Source organism: Aulostomus chinensis, chromosome 20 (assembly GCF_037954235.1).
Source record: "Aulostomus chinensis isolate RoL2024-O1b breed Wild chromosome 20, RoL_Achi_v1.0, whole genome shotgun sequence".
Classification (NCBI taxonomy): domain Eukaryota; kingdom Metazoa; phylum Chordata; class Actinopteri; order Syngnathiformes; family Aulostomidae; genus Aulostomus; species Aulostomus chinensis.
In genome coordinates, this window is record NC_141339.1 from 22,810,739 (window position 1) to 22,824,827 (window position 14,089).

The 14,089-nt window shown below is 45.7% G+C and overlaps 1 protein-coding gene across 2 annotated transcripts in view; it reads left to right on the forward strand.

Moving 5' to 3' along the window:
* Positions 1-579: 579 nt before the first annotated feature.
* fam184ab (family with sequence similarity 184 member Ab) overlaps positions 580-14,089 on the forward strand; it is a 118,293-nt gene continuing 104,783 nt past the window's right edge. For both annotated transcript variants that reach the window (XM_086188839.1, XM_086188840.1), the window contains exon 1: positions 580-1,335. In XM_086188839.1, the coding sequence (XP_086044965.1) occupies positions 1,138-1,335 (198 nt within the window). In that variant the 5' untranslated portion in view covers positions 580-1,137. The remainder of the gene's footprint in view (positions 1,336-14,089) is intronic.

Genomic DNA, 14,089 nt, shown 5'->3' on the forward strand with positions numbered 1-14,089 from the left:
GTTCATTCACGAAACTGAGCAAAACCTGCTCGTCTCTCCAGGCTTTGTTGGCAATTTTTTTTAGCAAGAATCCAGATTCCAGTGTGGAAATCAAATCAGCTTTTATGGCCGAGGGAACCCCAGCTGAACCCCAGCTGATTACGGCGTGACAGTGTTTCAAGTCTCTTTTAGCCTTGTTTGTTTTTGTGACACAAACATTGATTCAGAATTCACCAGTGTTTTAATCACTGATGCCATTTATATTTTAGAACAAAACACAAAATCTTTATTTCAGGTATTTACCCCCCCAAAAAAGAAATAATAAAAAAAAAACATTCAAAAAGCTCTTTGATTTTGAGATGAGGTAACAGGAGTTCCACCTTGCTAACTTACTTCCGGGTTTTAGGACTCCTCCTTGCGCACTTGACTTAAATTAGGCTGGACTAGCCTTCGCCTTACCCTCTAATTTAGTTTATTAGGGATTTACTGACGAACCAGATATGATACCACGGCTACTGAACCGTTCAGGCGCGCCTTCTGAGGATTGTCCGACCGTCCGTGAACGCGGCGCTGCTCCCATCCTACGTGAATGCAGCATCGAGTGTTGAGGTGATCCATGGCAACACAGGAGCAGCAACCAACCGCGGAGCCTCGCGCACACACTCCCTCACTCTCTCTCTCTCACACACACACATACCTTCAGTCCCTCTCAATGTAGCCGGAACACACCGGGGAGAAATCACTCTTGAACGGCTCCCGTTGATTCCGGTATCAAGGTGACCGAGCGGGAGCCAGCCAGCCAGCTTGCCCGGACCACAGCTCCGCATCAGCGGCAGGTGACAGCAGCGGGACCCGCACCTCGGACCACTCAACACGGACACATTCATGAGCGAGCAGTATGGTCGTAGCTAACGTTCCCGGTGCTTGAAACTCACAATTCCACCTTCTTCTTTTTTGTTTGTTTGTTAGGAAAAGGATGACAGGAAAATGAGACATTTTGTTTTTGTTTTTTTTACAGTTTGCGGGCAAAAAAATGCGTCATATTTTTGATTAGTTTTTTTTTTTTTTTTTTTTAATTCCACGGCGGTTCTCTCCAGCGTTTACTGGTCCAGTTCATCATCTCTATCTGTGTTAAGCATCTGAAGCATCATCGTGAAGATGGCGACTGGGTCGGGTTGGCAGCAGTATTACTGCCCTGCTGGTCAGGGGAAATATAGTTCATCCTCCTCCTCCTCCACCTCCTCCACCTCCTCCAGCACCAACACCACCAACATGTCCTTCCAGTCTGGCATCGCCATGGAATATACCCAAGACCTGCACCTGAAGATGAGTAAGAAAATAGCACAGCTGACTAAGGTAAGGCCTGCTTTCATTATCCCGAGAAGTGAACCAACCTTTAAAAACCATCCCGTTCTTGAATCACAGCCGGGTACCAAACTCCGTTAGGAATTTTACTAATTTAGCAGTTGCGCTCACATTGCTGAAGATTCCTAAGAGATTGAACACTGATATGATTTATTCCAGAACCTAATGGGCACAGTTGTATTTTCGGCTTTATTTAAAGCTTCAATATTTTCATTAAAGAGATAAAAGTCAATCAACTCTCCAGTCCTGTGGTAGCGAAGGGAGACGTGAGCTGACTCCCCTCCCAAATGATTTGAACTAAAATGCCTTATTCTCAGTGTTGTACTTCCACAGTGCAAAAACCTGACACTTTTACCTCGGAATGCATCAAGAAATAGGCGACCAGCCCGGGTCGCATTGTCTTAAACAGTCAAATTGGCGAAGGGAGTTTGGTGCTGAGCTCGCTGGGAGGACTCCTGGGAGGCAGCCGCTGCTCGGGTCTCCTGTGACGCGGCTGTGTCCATCAGTAGCGGGTCATTAGCCTCAACATTGATCAGATAAGCCATCAATCAACTGTAGCAACGCTGCCTGTGCAGGCGTTTGCGTTCCTTTTCTCATTAATATCCTTTTTGAGGCCTTTGGGACGTTTCATGCAGGGAAATCAGGCTCTGCTTGTGAACTTTGACCCCCATGATAACAAAAACCCTCAACAAGGACTGGCTGAGAACTATTTGAGTATCTATTGATACCCAATGTCTCCTCATTCAATTTTTTCTTTGCTTACTATGCTTTAATATTCCACGCCTAGTAATTCCCCTGCTGTTGTGCCAGAGTTTGTGTGCTGAATTAAAAATTTTCTACCTTTTTGATGCACATTTCAATTAAATATTCACTTCTGCAGCATATAAATAGGTGACATGTTAACATTAAACTTAGGAGCTCATTGTTCAGAATTAAATAAATTGAATATTTAATGCTCTACAGTCACGCTGGCTCTACTGTGGGTATTTCAAGGGCGTCTGGAAGGTTGTCTGCCCCGAGGGTCACTGCTTTCATCTCCCACTTGCCCAAATGACAGGCCTCTAACAGCCCGCCCCAATGCTCACCGAGCGGTTTGAGGCTTCAGCGTGTCATTATCATTCAGCTGAGGTTCTCAGTGGCGCCTCACACGCGTCTCCAGGTGGAGGCTGGGAGGCGTCTGGTCCTCCCGGGTTCGGTCACTGACACTGACCACTAGATTTGTGCTCTCTGTGTGTCTTTGTGCTGAGGATGTGGAGGCAAATCATAATTCAGCCGCCGCGGGCCGGAGCTGCGTGCCAGGCTCCAGTGCAGTACAGGAGAGTCAGTGAAATGAAATGTATTTGTTTTTCACCTTGTCAGCTAATTCTCCATTTCATAGCACCCAGTGTATCTGTTTTACTGTAAATGCCGGGGTGCAGCCACTGCCTTCAGACAGGAACGGAGGGGAGCGTTTGCTCACATTTGAGTTTGGTTTACTTCCTCCTGTCGGATGCAGACGAGGGTCTGGGAGCAACAGCGGCTGCTTTCCTCAAGGAGTCACTTTTTGGCTTTGATTTCAAGTCAAGTGCATGTAGAAGTATTTTTATTTCTAGATACTTTAGTTGAAACTGCACAGAACTACAGACTATTGACACGCTCTCACGTCCAGGTCGCCGGCTCAATCAGTGACCACTAGGGCTGGAATCAACCAAAGAAATTCTTGGTCGACTGAAGCCCTCAAATTTCAACTAAAAATCGACTAATTTTATCTATGAAAACTACAGTGTGTCAACTATCAGCACAAAAGCTGTTGAGGAATATTCAGACAGTTGTTTCTGTCACGTTATAATAACTGACCGACGCTATCATTTGTCCTGACAGAGCGAGACTGAACACAGGAGCTCAGCATCGCGGCTGAGACACAAATAGACTTTTAACTTAAAACTTTACCCTTAAACACAAAAGGGCAAGTCAACGGTAAGAATTTTTACAATTAAAACAAAACAATTATTAGACTAAAACATTGAAATGTTAATTCTGATATGTTCATATACTCAAAACTGACGGGGCAACCTCAGGTGGACACGCTAGCTCACCGTTTCTAGGTGATACGCCGTCTTTGTAGTGGAGCTGTGACATGAAAACTGCTGTTGGCAAACTTTGCATTCGACTTTTTTTCCTGACAAGGACTGACTTGAAATGAAACCGTCAAAATAGAATGGACATTCATCAAACCACCAGACGTTGGCCTTCTGGTACTCTTCAGTCTGTCTGTCTCTAGTGGGTCGGGCTAGTCCAAAATAGCAAAAACAAGGGGGGTGTTCAAAAATACAGTAGATTGTTATTTGTGAAACAGGGGTGCTTTCGGTTCTTTCCTCCTGATGAAATTAATGTGGCAAAAAATCGACCAATCAGAATTTTGGTCGAGCCAGAACGTATCGACTAATAAATCGACCAGTCGACTGGGAGATTCCAGCCCTAGTGACCACGCTGAAGTGTCCTTGAGCAAAGCTCCACAGCCCTCATAGCTCCTGATGGTCACGCGGGAGGGATGAGAGGACTTTGAGTCGCGCTGAGGTAGAGTGGAGTCGTGACAGGAATCTTTTCTTTCTCTGTCTATCATCACTGCCTTGATCCTGGATCAGCTGCCTACCAGATCACTTCCTGTGCAGTCATCTCTCCTTCAAAATAAAAGCAGCAGTGATTTTTTGTTGTTGTAATTATAGTGTTGTGAGAGTTGGCTTTGAGAGTTCTATTTTTCTGAAAATTCTGACCAAAAATGAAGAAACCCTGTCCTGTTGTCATCAGCTAGGCTAACATCACGCTAGCTGTTGTTAGGAACATTAGCTGACCTGCAAGTACCTGAGTGGAGCCCCACTCATGTTTCTGTTACTGCGCCCTCACCTCTGTTCCTGCATTGCTTTTTCATAGCGCCCCCTAGTGTCTGTTGTGGTATCAATGAGCTCTGGCCTTATTATTTTTCGGGGTCTTGAATCGAATAATTAATGCTTGCACATTCCTAGTTAAAGGGATAGTTCACCCAGTAATGAAGATGCAGTCGTGATGGGATGTTCATTTAAATGAAAATCTAATGTACGAGAGCTTTAATCTCTGACATCAGGTTGAACCTGATGGATGAAACAAAGATGAAGAGAAAATCTGGAAAAAAAACGAAGCAAGGACACCTCAACTTTGCTGGCTGTTGCAGTGAGTGACTCTGAACTTGTTATTTTTACCAGCTGACAGCTGAGGTGAACAGTATTTCCTATTAACAACTGAAACAATGGTTTGCATGTCACATGACCGGCGTGCATTCCCACAGGCGTCACATCTGAGCCTCGTCCTACTAGGCTGCGCCGCAAATCGAGGAGCAGGCTGATAGCATTCAGGCCATCTGCTGTGGCTGACCGCTGATCTCTGAGGAGGCAGTGCTGCCACGTCCAGGAAGGAATAGCAACCTTGAACCCCCCCCCCCCCTACACACACACACACACACACACCCTCACCCCACCCCACCCCGAGCAGCTTTCTGACACATCCCCTGCTGAATGACTTCCAGTTGCTACCAGCTTGCTGACAGAGGGATTTCTCATCCCGTAGTTTGGCTGTCCTACTTCCATCCTGAGTGGCCTCTTGTGTTCCTTGTAGCATTTTGGGATAAATTTTGCATGTATCTTTTTTTCTTTCTTCTTAGTTTGAGCAGTTTCCTTCTAAGTATCTCATATTTTGAGTCAAATCCCTATTTGATTGACCTTTTTTCCCACATTTTTCTCCCTAATATATCAGCAGCCCCCCCCCACCACAAGCACCACCAAGCTGTCCTGGTTGTTGCTCTGCCCCCTCCGAACCATAGACTCACTTCCTCCGTCACATGTTGAGCTGTGGGCCTTGTGTTTTCACCTGGCGTCGACGAGATTAACAAGGTGGGTGTAGCTCAGGGGAGGGTCTTGCTATTCCCCCAAAAGAGAGATGCCCCCACCGACCAGAGGGGGTGGTAGTGCTGCAACCAGGACATGAACCCCCCACCGGCTTTCCTCCTGCAGACACACCCTCAAAACAAGCACCCAAGCAAGGGAGACAACACGAGGAACGGCACCAGCGAGCACCCTGTTGTTAGGCAGCATCTCAGTGTGGTACAGCAACGGCTCCTCCACCCCAGAAGAGATTTAGAAAGAGAGGAAGTGAGTTAGCGCGTCTGCCCCCCTCGTCAGGGGGATTTTTTAATCGCTTTCGGTTAAACGCCTGAAATAATGTCCATGGTTCACAGTGGCATCAGCTGTTTAAAGTTTTTCCAACAAAATAAAACACACATTCTGAAGCGTTTATGTCTCTGAAAACCAAAAGCAGTGAAGCGAGACAAATCACACCGACAGCAGAAGAAGTGAGGAGCCAGTTGTGACTCTGAAGTTGTGTGTCTGTGTCGGTTTATTCATTGTGTAATGTCTCTCATCAAAGGTGCCATAAACTTTAGTTTCTTCAAGAATCCAACGTCCTGTGTGAGTTTCGTCACTCGCTGTTGGTCGGGGGAACTGCAGGCCTCAGTAGACTGATGCACTACCTGGGCACACTCACTTCTTCAACGCTAATCCCAGATTATCAAACTCATCAGCCGGCCCATCATGCAGCGGGTGAGAGTATCAGTTTTGATGCAGACGTTGCCTCTCTCCACTACTGCAGGGGTCTCCTGCGCCGCCAGTGAGCCCCTCATTGATTGCGGCTCTCCTGTGATTGGTGATGCAGGACCGATTCTTCGCCGCCACTGTTATTTCAGACTTCTCACAGTAATTTTTTAATCCCTCAAAGCTCCTTCACAGCCTTTTGTGTAGTTCAGACTCAGGATTTCAGTGTCATGATGTTTTAAAGCAGGTTTTTCATCGCTCTCTGATGGTTTTGCCTTTATTGTCAGAAAGAAGGGCGATGTAGGATTTTGCTGCAGTGGCAAGTTTTTTATATAAATTGTAGTTCAGGGCAACGGCATGCAAGAGGAAGGCCCAGGATTCTTCTAGAAACTGAGTCTGATTTTGTCGTCCGCGAGTCAGAATTCAGGACTCTTCTTGTCAGGAGGATGCTTCATAAAAAATGTCTTATGTCGCGCGCGCGTGTGCGTGCGTGTGTGTGTGTGTGTGTGTGCGTGTGTGTGCGTGTGTGTGCGTGTGTGTGCGTGTGTGTGTGTGTGTGTGTGTGTTTCATCAGCAATGCCTGACTGACTTTAATGCTGAAGTTAGTCACGAATAGACCTCTGAGCTCTGTGTATTTCTGGACACAGCGATTGAGAGGGACTGAGATAGTGGAATACTGTAGTGTGTGTGTGTGTGTGTGTGTGTGTGCTCGCGCATGCATGCGGGGAATCCTGATTTGATGGTATTCTCTGAGTTTGGCTGGTTGGTTCCACACCAGTTGGACTCTGGTGTCTAGATGGTCTGAATTGCATTGAATCACAAATGTAGTCAATGTGTGTGTCGTACATTTGATATTTTATTTCAGATCATTCAGTAATGAACTAAAATTGTAAGTCTGTGATGAAACATTGTTTGTGATGTCATGATTATTCTGTTAGCATGGTAACTAGCTAGCCCGCTCTGCCCTGCATCATACTCCAGCATTTAAATACAGATTTATATAAAGATGACAGCATGAGAGCTAAAGAAAAGCTAACTGGTTTCGATCGCCCCCTGGTGTATGGCTGCAGTACTGGTCATAAAGGCATGTTAGTGGAAGGCAGGTCGACCAAAGTCCCGAAACCAAAGTACACGTCAGATGAAATTCTCCTCAAAGATGGTTTCTGTCCTTTCATGTGGTTCTTGTCTTGGCGATCTATCCATGTGATTTTGGTTTTTAGTAATCTGATGCTGTAAAAAGTGGGCGTGGCCTCATCATTGATAGCTGGTCGGAGTCCATTCCTGGTAGGGGCAGACGCATGTAGACTTCTGATTGGTGGTTTCAAGTTAGAACACCGAGGATGTAGTTCTCATGAAGGATTCTGATGCTCATCCTGCTGTTTGTATATTTTGCTTTTACAGAAAAGATGTCATCCACAAAAAAACACAACAATTTTTTTTATAATTAATTGAGCATAAGTAAGACAAATTGCCCAAAACAGGAGATGAAAAGGCTTAATTCATGTAAGCTCAAATGAAGCAAACCCAGGTGCGCAGCGGCTGTTTCCACCACTCCGCTTCCTGGTTATTCCCAAAGTTGCCGTCATCTCCGGAGAAGCAGCCACATGTCCACCGACCAGCTGACGACGTCTGGTCCAGCTGAAGGTTATTCCTCAAGATTTCCTTCCCCGCTTTCCCTGATAAACAGCTGTTGGCAGCTGAAAGGATGGACCCGCTTCTGGGGTTTTCTTCTTCTACGCTGCCTGGTGGAGCCATCATTACTCTGCCTGTCACTGCCGTGGAGGAGCACTATGTTCCCTGCTTTACGCACCTCAAGGCTCTTGATGGAAACCACTTAATTCGCATTTCCTTTTTTTTGGAATTCGTAAATTTTGCTTAAAATGCACTTGACATTGAATGGAGCCACCATATTCAGACGAGTTTGGCTTCATGCAGGAACAGGGCGCGATGTCTGTATACGCCGCGTTCTCTAACCTCTGTACGGCTACAGACAAGCGTTCTGTCTGAACTCAACCACGCAGTCCAGCGAGTTCAGCCCTTGGTCAGCTGGTGGGATACATGGCGCCGCTGCGGCGCAGACTATGAGACCAACCGAACCCTCAGTTAGGTGAGTGTTTGTGTAACGCTGCCCCGCTGTTGGCGTCCTGGAACTGCTGATATTCCTTTGCTGGAGTGTGAAGTATAAATGAATTTGTCAGTCGGCTTATACTTGCATATGAAGGTTATCAGTGAGCGTCGGGCCTTTTGTCTCCAGAGTCATTCGTTATTCACGTTCTTCTTCATCCATCCATCATCCCAGAACTGTCAAGTGTTTCTCCTCTCTGCTGCTTTCAAGCTGCTATCCAGTGCGACCAAAGCTTTTATCTAATTTTATGAGTGTGATACCCTAATTTAACATTCCACAGTGTTTGTTCGGATCGTAACCACTGAAGGAAGTCGAAGGAATTGAAAGATGTTGACAGAATACAGTCAACACATTTTCACAGACTGAAAACGGGAGGAAAAGAGGTTAGAGCGTGTCTACAGAAATGGTGACAATTCAGCGGCGGTGCTGACTGAAAACACACACACACACACACACACACACACAGTCATCACTTGGCAGGAACGTTAATGGCATGATGCTTATGTGGGCACGTGCTGCTGCCATAATCCAGGGTGGGAGAGCAGTGATCTGGGATCCTGGACGCAGCCAGAGAGCAGATGGTCGGAGCAACACGACTCCAGAGTCGTGGAGGCATAGAGGAGGGCTGAGAGGGATTTTAAAGGCTGATACTGCTCATTTGAAAACAAAAGGGTATAATGCTGGTATTTTGTGCCAATAGGTTTTAATTTTGGACTAAAACAAACCTATAAAACAAATCTAAACAATAGAAAGCACTGAGAATGCATTCCTCTGCCAAGGAGGCTGTGTAGCTACAGAACAAGAACAGAATAGTACAGAATGCAGTTAAAAGAGGTGTGTCTAGTACTAATATCTGCTACATTTATATACTTAGGTATTTTGCTCTGAAATATTCATTTCAAATTGAAAAATAGCAATAAAAAGTGTGTATTACCCTTAGTTACAGTTATATATTTATAAATTTGGAGTCCCAGCACTAGGAAATGTGAAATTTCAACAATTTAAAGGCAAGGCCTGAAAATCCATCCATCCATTTTCTACTGCTTATCCTGTTCAGGGTGGTGTGGGTGGAGCCTATCCCAGCAGCCTTCCCCCTGGACGGGTCACCAGTCCATGGCAGGGCCAACACATAGAGACAGACAACCATTGGCTCTCCCAGCCACGCCTACGGTCAATTTAGAGTCTGGATTAACCTGGTCCCTCTTGATGTCTTTGGACTGTGGAGGAAGCTGGAGTACCACAGAGAACCCAGCAGGAACAGGGAGAACATGGAGACTCACCCAGAAAGACCCCGTGCTCCAGCCGGGGCTCCACCCACAACCTTCTTACTGGGAGGGGACAGTGCTGACCACTGCACCACCGTGCCGCCCTGAGGCCTGAAAATAATATTTAAAAATAATAAAGCTAATACAAAGTTTTTTCTGACCAAAAATTATGAAATAAAAGCCACATTTCTCACTCAAAATATCAATATCAACTTAAAACTTTATTCCAATGATGAAAGGAATGTCGGCCATCTTGTCTGTCGGAATCATGGTGTAGCAACATGACGTCGTTGTGTGCAAAGTCAGACGAGCACTGATGAAAGTGATGAGTCAGGAGCTGTGAGACGTGGATTCTCCAGTGATTCTGGTTCTCTAGTGATGTTGTGTGTCTTTCCTCCAAATTCAATGAAAATCCATCCATCCCTTTTTAAGATACCCTGCTCACACATAAACAAACCAAATGAAGAATATCCCAGAAGTATTTTTGTGCACGTCAATTATCGGATTGCAAAATAACTGTGGCGTACAATTACCACAATTTCAAAGATTGCAGTTAAATTGAGGTTGAGCCATTAGACTCTTGATCATATTCTCTTAATAGAAAGAAAAAGAAATCTATCCCAAGGTTTTTTGGGAGCCGTTACTGTAAATTAGCTCCTGGGTAGAAGCCACTGCCACGTTGTTCTTGGTGTAAAGGAAAGACTCTGTTTCCTCGGGGGGGTGGTGAGTGTGTTCTTAGATCCACATGTTCCACGGAGGGTAGCAGCTCTCCGTGTGTGAGCGGTGTAACTGATACCAGGCGAGACAAATGACATAACAAGCAAGTGACATCTAATTATAAGCAAGTATTTATCAGAGGAAACAGGCGGTGCAGGGAGGAGTGATGTCACTGCTTTGGTGCCGAGAGTATTTTCCAGAGGTGACAAAGCGGAGAGATTGCCACTCACAGTGGGGTTAAGATACCAGCCATTCATTTCAGCGGTGTAATCTCTAAATATAATTCTGGGAGGATGAAAACCCAGAGGAGGTGTGTGTGTGTGTGTGTGCGCATGTGTGTGTGTGTGTGTGTGTGTGTGTGTGTGTGTGTGTGTGTGTGTTCAAAGCAGCCTGCTGCTGCTGCAAGGAGTATAGCTTATTAACCTCTGCAGGATGCTTCTTCACTGATTGTCACAATTCTCTGTCAGATTTCATTAAGATATGCCCTCACACACACACACACACACATACACACACGTATACTGAAACACACATACAAGGAGACGGGGAGAAAGATAGCAAGAGAGGGGCATATTGGCCTCGAGCACTATCCAACTCCAAGTTATGCTCTACACACACACACACACACACCTCGCTTCTCTGTGTGTAATTGCGAGAGTGTGTGTGTGTGTGTGTGTGGGGGGGGGTATATGGGGGGGGGGGGGGAATTTGATGAGTCATTCTTAATATTTGACCTTGAACGTTTCTCTGCCTTCGGACAGCCAGTAGACACATCGCCAACACTCGTCCCGGCCTGTTTTTTGAATGTTGCCTCCACTAAGTTTGAAGAAGCTGTCATTTTTAATACCAACAATCCAGAATATTAGTGTTGATAGCCAAAGAGAAGTCATGTTGTCCTCTGGTCAGTGGACGGAGCAGGTTTTTATTGGACCAGACAGAGAGAGAAAGAAGAAGCTGCTCTTGTCACAGCTGTTCCTTCTCTTTTATCCTTGTTCTCCAACCATGACTGAAGGATCTATTTTAGCTGAGGGATTTATTTTAGCTTTTAACATTCATCAACTAACCCATTTAGAACAAGTCCAGATGAAATGGAAGGCAGAGTGCTGTTTGCTCCAGTTGGTTGGTGTGATGAGGAATAACACTGCAGTTCCGGGGTGGTTTTCTTGCCGGGTTTGGCTCCCGGAGACAGAGACCGCTCACGTCAGCTGCACAGCTAACCATGCTAAGCAAATTCCAACAAACAGAGCTATATGACATCAGCAAACTCTGTACACCAGTAAACCACCTCGGTACTGGACCCCCTGAGTCAGGCTTGCCTCTGTTGATGTCAGAGAGTGTTTATGGTTCCTGTCCGGTCACTGGGAGGCTGCTAGGTGGTACAGCTAGCAACTGTTAGCAGTTGGACTGCACCATTTCAAAACTATATCCCATTGTGGTATGTTTTTTTTTGGCAAATGCCGTACGATTGGCGACATCAGAGGGATTTTTTTTACATTGTTATTTTCTGTTTGATTGAAAAACCAATGGTGATATGATGTGTAGGCTGGACAGCTGGTACTTTAACTCAGTCAGACAAGTACTATTACATCTTTCTGTGGTCTGAAAATTGCAAAAGGCCACATGGCAACTTTGTTTAGATCTCCGTTAATTGTGCAGCCTCGGTTAGTGGTCACTTAAGCAACCGTGAGGCCAAAGACCTCAGGAAACCTCACATCTCCCAGAGAGTTGAGGCTGAGCTGAGGGAAGATATGGGCTCCATCAAATATTATCCAGTGACACCTGAGAGTTGTGTTTTTGTACAGTGATCAGTGAGACCCCGCCCCCAGAAACACAAACATAAAACCTCTGTGTACCACTAACAATTGAAGATGATTGACAGGTGTATGTCAGGATCTTATTGGTTCGTAAATGCTTTGTAACTTTGTATTAGCTTTATTATTTTAAAATATTATTTTCAGGCCTCAGGGCGGCACGGTGGTGCAGTGGTCAGCACCGTCCCTTCCCAGCAAGAAGGTTGTGGGTGGAGCCCCGGCTGCAGCACGGGGTCTTTCTGTGTGAGTCTCCATGTTCTCCCTGTTCCTGCTGGGTTCTCTGTGGTACTCCAGCTTCCTCCACAGTCCAAAGACATCAAGAGGGACCAGGTTAATCCAGACTCTAAATTGACCGTAGGCGTGGCTGGGAGAGCCAATGGTTGTCTGTCTCTATGTGTTGGCCCTGCCATGGACTGGTGACCTGTCCGGGGGGAAGGCTGCTGGGATAGGCTCCACCCCCCCCCCCGCCACCCTTAACCAGGATAAGAGGTAGAAGATGGATGGAGGGAAGAATGCTTGGAATTAGATAGAGACATCCATAGAAATAGTTTGGGGTTTTTTTGTTTTGTTTTTTACATCACAGTTTATTGTTCAGTGAGTGAACCGTGTTGCCAAAGCGCCGAACTGAAAAGGTTAAAAGGGCATTTTTTTATTTCGCATGAACTCAAAGAACAAGTCAGTGAGGAATATTCGCCTCGGTACTGTAAAGCAGTGCGCACGGGGCGGCGAGGGCTCTCAGGTGATGTAACTGTCCTTCTGGTAGCCATATTGAAAGGCAGCAGCTTGAGGGCAACAGCAGCTGCTAATTACGTTTGCACATGTACAACAGAGTCACGTCAGTCAAACAGCAGAGCTGAAATGATGTTGTCACATTGCGTAACAGACTGTATTCTCTCTGAAAAGCTATTTATCCTGTCCTATTTATAATCTAATCAGCTGAAAAATGAAGTTTCCCTCCAGTCAAACACGAGTTTGTCTCCGTGTTCCCACCACTGAGTGTTCAGTATCAGAGACTAAAGGCAGGAACGTGACAGATGGAGGTGCATCTCAACGGCCCTGTGCCGTCACACACCTTTTGTCTTTTTTCTGTTTTGTTTATTTTGATCCTGGATCAGTTTGCTTAACAAAATCCTTATCAGTGCAACGATCTTACCTTCACAGTAACGGGTTTGGGGGGGGGGGGGTATGATCAGCCTTTTTTTCTCCAGTGATAAGCATCAAGATATCTGCTAAGGTGAAACGGTTATTTTCACCACAAATTCCAAAGCACAAACATGTGCGGAATGAGATGTTGGTACTGTTTGCTTTAGATTTTTGTGAATGACTTGGATGCACAGTAGTAGAAGTTGTGCATTCACCTGATCTGGAATTTTTAAGTCGCAGGCAGACTGGAGAACTTGTGAGGAGTCGTTGAGCACCCCGGCGTGCTGGAGGAGGTCTTGACCTGTAGAATCAGAGTTTCACATTTCAGAACCTTGATACAAGTGGGCGCTGCGTTCTCCATCCAGCAGCACTTCCTCCTCCAGTGGGTCTAGAAGCACCTGCCCTTCGCTTGAGCCGCCATCATCGCCCGCAGACAGAGAACGGCTTCCTGGATGAGATTTTTTATTTTGCATAACATCACCACACATTTATTAATGAAATCTCCCCAGGTATCTTCTATCAATTGCAATCAGCCTCAAAAAAATGATTTTGACTGGAAGCCACTACAAAGTATAGACTCACCAACCTGACTTCAGCCCACTCATTTAGCTGGAAGGGAGCTTTTTGGCAGACAATATCAGCAGCGAGTCAACATTTTAGAGGCTAAAGTCTACTTAGACGTTTCTTGGCAGCAGTGCGAGTGGACTGGGCCACCGGGGACTTGTCTTTACTCACCAGGCTGTGTTTTTCACTCCGATTAGCCATACAGACAAAGAGCACCTATCACTAGCAGTTAACCCGCTTTGCTACTGTTATCAAGATTCAGGTGGGTTTTTAAGACTCAGAGGAAAAATACGGCCACAGACAAAAGCCTTCGCCGTTAAGCATCTGCTGAGTGAGAGGAAGTATTTTATTATACTCAGCAGGGATTACTGAACTCTCTCTCCACTGGCAGCAGATGTAGTTTATCTCCCAACTCTGTTAAGTTCTGGAAATAATCAGTTCATTGTCTATGTGATTATTCCTTCTTTCATAAACAGGAGTCGTTCATTATGGCAGTAGTTTCCTCTCACTGTGACCTGTCGT